General features: G+C 42.7%; 1 protein-coding gene across 1 annotated transcript; it reads left to right on the top strand.

The window, feature by feature from the left end:
* Window positions 1–480: 480 nt before the first annotated feature.
* LOC119585588 (calcium-transporting ATPase sarcoplasmic/endoplasmic reticulum type-like) lies at window positions 481–3,854 on the top strand (the record flags this gene model as incomplete). The annotated part of the gene is given in 4 exon segments (XM_037934256.1): window positions 481–571; window positions 753–2,799; window positions 3,090–3,207; window positions 3,388–3,854. Coding segments are annotated over 4 exon segments (2,457 nt in total), but the record flags the coding sequence as incomplete, so codon positions are not given.
* Window positions 3,855–4,994: the final 1,140 nt, after the last annotated feature.

Raw genomic sequence — 4,994 nt, 5'->3', positions numbered from 1 at the left:
CGGATTTGGCTGTGGCTACCCAAATAATCTTATGAAAATTGAGGAATGGAATTTCTATGGAAATTTTGAAGTGTACAGATACATAGTGGTGTGCATGACTGAAACCTTTCAAGTTTTATCAATGGCTTTTTGTTGGTATTAGCAAAAAGTCTTCTAGGTTGCCAGATCTTTAGATATTTGTACTTGCTAATTCCATTGCAAGCAGTCTAGCTGATTTTGGAACCCTCATGTAAACTGGATATAGCTTATGTATGCAGAGGCATTGTCCTGCATCTGAGCCCCTCTGGATGTGTGGATATGTATGAATATATTGTTTGTATAGTCATGGGACTTGCTTTTTGTTGTGGGTTCAACTAGTATTTTAAACTTTTCTCCTTTATCTAAGATTTTACTTTTTATCCATTATCTCCCACGTATTTGGCAAAATCATGACACGTGTCAGAATTGCAATGTCTAAAATTGAATCGTCTCTCTCCCTAGGACAAGAAAAACATACTCTTCTCTGGCACTAATGTTGCTGCTGGAAGGGCGCTCGGCATTGTCATTGGCACCGGCTTGGGAACTGCCATTGGTAAGCCACTTCATGCTCATGGAGCTTTAACTGAATTTTAAGTTGATTATGATTGGGTTGAGTGGTGTACATTGCTATAATAGACTTTACTGTGGTGTGCACAGCAGGTGTAGTTTATATTTTATTAATTTATGTGCTCAAAATCAAGATTAAAGATCCTAACAAGTAAATGTGCTTTCAGGGAAGATTCGCACTCAGATGGCTGAGACGGAAGAGATTAGGACGCCTCTGCAGCAGAAACTGGATGAGTTTGGAGAACAACTTTCCAAGGTCATTTCTGTCATTTGTGTTGCTGTCTGGGCCATCAACATCGGGCACTTCAGTGACCCAGTTCATGGTGGTTCTTGGTTCAAGGGAGCCATTTACTACTTCAAGATTGCCGTTGCCCTGGCCGTAGCCGCCATCCCTGAGGGTCTCCCTGCTGTCATCACCACTTGCCTTGCCCTTGGCACTCGCCGTATGGCCAAGAAGAATGCTATTGTGAGGTCTTTGCCTTCTGTTGAGACTCTTGGTTGTACCTCTGTTATCTGCTCAGACAAGACTGGCACGCTCACCACCAACCAGATGTCCGTCTCTCGCATGTTCATTATGGATAAGGTTGAGGGTAATGACTGCTCTCTTCTGGAATTCGAGATCACTGGCTCCACCTACGAGCCAATTGGTGACATTTACCTTGGTGGAGCTAAGGTCTCAGGATCAGATTTTATTGGATTGCAAGAACTCTCAACCATCTCAGTCATGTGCAATGATTCTTCAGTGGACTTCAATGAATTCAAAAATCAGTTTGAAAAGGTTGGCGAAGCAACAGAGACTGCACTCATTGTCCTGGCTGAGAAAATCAACCCATTTAATCAGTCCAAGTTTGGTGTTGATCGGCGCTCTGCTGCTCTGGTAACAAAGCGAGACATGGAGACCCGCTGGAAGAAGGATTTCACTCTTGAATTCTCGCGCGATCGCAAGTCCATGTCAACATATTGCACTCCTCTCCAGCCTTCTAATCTGGGCACAGGATCCAAGATGTTCTGCAAGGGAGCTCCTGAGGGCGTGCTGGAACGTTGCACTTTTGTACGTGTTGGAACACAGAAAGTTCCTCTCACTGCAGCTGTAAAGGATAAGATCATGTCTGTCATTCGTCAGTATGGCAGTGGGCGGGATACACTCCGTTGCTTGGGTCTTGCCGCCATAGACAATCCCCCTAAGCCAGAGCAGATGAACTTGACTGACTCAACTAAGTTCCATTCGTATGAAGTCAACATGACCTTTGTTGGTGTGGTTGGAATGCTGGATCCTCCCCGAAAAGAAGTCTGTGATTCTGTCAAGAGATGCCGAGCAGCTGGCATTCGTGTTATTGTCATCACTGGGGACAATAAGGCCACTGCTGAGGCAATTTGCCGTCGCATTGGAGTGTTTGAGGAGGACGAGGATCTAACGGGTCTCTCTTACTCTGGTCGTGAATTTGATGAACTTAGTCCCAAGGAGCAAAGGGAAGCTTGCAATCGTGCCCAACTGTTCTCTCGCGTTGAACCTTTCCACAAGTCCAAGATTGTTGAATACTTGCAGGCCGAAGGTGAGATCTCTGCCATGACTGGTGATGGTGTGAATGATGCCCCTGCTCTGAAGAAGGCTGAGATCGGTATTGCCATGGGTTCAGGCACTGCTGTGGCCAAGTCTGCTTCTGAGATGGTGCTTGCTGATGATAACTTCTCTTCCATTGTGGCTGCTGTTGAGGAAGGCCGTGCCATCTACAACAACATGAAGCAGTTCATCCGTTACCTCATTTCCTCCAACATTGGTGAAGTGGTGTCCATCTTCTTGACTGCTGCTCTTGGTCTCCCTGAAGCTCTCATTCCTGTCCAGCTCTTGTGGGTCAACCTGGTTACTGATGGTCCACCGGCCACTGCGCTAGGCTTCAACCCCCCTGACCTTGACATCATGGACAAGCCCCCTCGCAAGGCTGATGAGTCTCTCATCTCTGGCTGGCTCTTCTTCCGCTACATGGCTATTGGAGGCTATGTTGGTGCCGCCACAGTTTTTGCTGCCTCTTGGTGGTACATGTATGACCCCACTGGCCCCCAACTCAACTACTACCAGCTGTCTCATCATCTGTCCTGTACAACAGATGTGGAGAACTTTAAAGACGTAGACTGCACTGTCTTCAGCCACCCAGCACCCATGACTATGGCCTTATCTGTGTTGGTTACTATCGAGATGCTCAATGCTCTAAACAGGTATGTTAACTTCTGTTAATTCTCATTTTGTTGATAGGATTTAGATCTGATTATGTATTATTAAAATAACAATTCATTTCATATGCAAAACCTCAAAAAAAAGCTCACAAGTATGCAGAAGGCCTTGTTGCAATAGGTCTTCCTCTTTTTCACTACTTGTTTAATAGGAATCCTCTAGTATATTGTTTGATACTTGCTATATATACAATATGTCATTTATATTACTTGACATACACAACCAGGTGACAAGTTTCATTGCCCACATTTCATCAGTTCCTGTTTTATTCCAGTGTGTCAGAGAACCAGTCTCTGTTGGTGATGCCACCCTGGGTCAACATCTGGCTCCTGCTGGCCATGGCTCTCTCCATGATCCTGCACTTCTTCATTCTCTACATCAACTTCCTTTCGGTGAGTGGCAGTTCTTGGCAGGAAATGGCAGTGTGTGTGTGATATGGTGGATATTTTTAGCTTCCTGGAACAGTATTTATTTTTTGAGCATATATTATTCAATTCCCCCCCCCCCCCCCTTTTTTTTTTTTTTAATAAAAAAAAAATCTCTATGGATTAATGTTTTCTCTTGTCTTTCAGACTGTGTTTAATGTTATGCCACTGTCAGTAGCGCAGTGGATTGCAGTGATGGATATATCCTTCCCTGTAATTATATTGGATGAAACCTTCAAGTTCTTTGCCCGCAAGTTAGCCGATGGTGAAAATCCCCTATACTCATGCCACTGGATTGTTTTGGCATGGGGACTGTACTTGGCATACATTAAGCAATACTTCTTGTAACGTAGGTAATCCCTTAATGGAAAATTAGATTGTCACATTCTGTTTGGTGTTAGGGGTTGATGAAAGGGAGACAGCTCGAGCTGACGATGCACTTGTGGTGCTCTTTTGTAAGGGAGGGCTGTAAAGGGGCTACAATATGTTGTGGCCGTAAAACCCCTGCAGTCCCCTAGCTTCACCGGAGTGGCAGGTTAGGGTTTGGCTGGGAGGGTTTTCAAGATATCTTGGAAGCAGAGATTACAGTTCTCCCATAACTTTTTCCTTGCAAGTCAGCTGCAGTCAGACTATCAATAGAACTATAACTGAAGTCTAGATAATGGATTCCAGACAACTGTTTAGGTATAACTCCTTTGAATATTTGAGATTACAAGATACTGATTGTGATGTTACTGATTTTATGGTTGGGGGCTTCAGCATCTTTTGAAGGCTGTAGTTTTTCCCAGGGACTGTCTGGAGCAGGATAAGATTGAGGGAAAGCAAAGATTCCTCCAATGGATTTTTCGCATGGATTTCTGTACTGATAACTGAACTAACTAGGAGACCATATCAGTCAAAATGCGCAATGGGTCATGTTCCTCAAACTGAGTCTGATGTTTTCGCCTGTACAGTGTTTGTGTGGCTTTCTTTCGCCCAAGACAACAGGCTTGGATAGACTAAATGGGTCTTTAGCTTACCACCATCCGGAAGATGTGCATGAATGTATGTGTGCAGTTAATGTATCATATTTTAAGTTGAATTTATATTTTTATCAGTTAAAGAATAAATTTTGTTGGGGGGGCGGGGGAGAAATGTCTTCATAGTGTATCTACGGGAAAGTACTTTTTCTAATAAAACATGTAAGTTTTAAGGGAAAATTAGCAACAGTACACAGTGGGCAATATTTAGCTAGCATTTGCTAGAAATTACTAAACTGATTTAGGTGGTAGTGGTGACAGTGCTATATGAGTATTGGCCTCTGTGGATTTTTGTTTCTAGTGAACTCAATTATCACGGCACATAGTGTCTTTCCAGTATATTTTAAGGGAACGCTGGGAGCAATCTTGTGATGCGGGTTGTGTCATTATTAGTTTTGTTGTTATGGTTTTGTAGATTTTTTGGTGGTGAGTATTTTTTTGACATGATTATTTTTTCCAACTCAATATGCCAAAGTCATAAGCATATTTCCATCACATAGGTGCAAAAAATTACTTTTAGCCAGGAGAACATAGAATATGTTAATAAGGATCATAGGAAGACCTTTGAGATTATTTTAATTTTGTAAAGAATATCTCTGCCTCTCTTCTCAGAATCATTACTGACTACTAGTTCAAACACATGTATATTGCTCTGTCATTTTGTAGAATTCAGAGTAAACTTTCCTTTTTCAAATAGCCTATATTTCTACATATTTATTTCAGAATATTTTGACC

The sequence above is a fragment of the Penaeus monodon genome, chromosome 20 (genome assembly GCF_015228065.2).
Source record: "Penaeus monodon isolate SGIC_2016 chromosome 20, NSTDA_Pmon_1, whole genome shotgun sequence".
Taxonomy (NCBI): Eukaryota; Metazoa; Arthropoda; class Malacostraca; order Decapoda; family Penaeidae; genus Penaeus; species Penaeus monodon.
The sequence above is the reverse complement of the archived record's forward strand: the minus strand, read 5'-3'. Positions and strand labels throughout refer to the sequence as shown.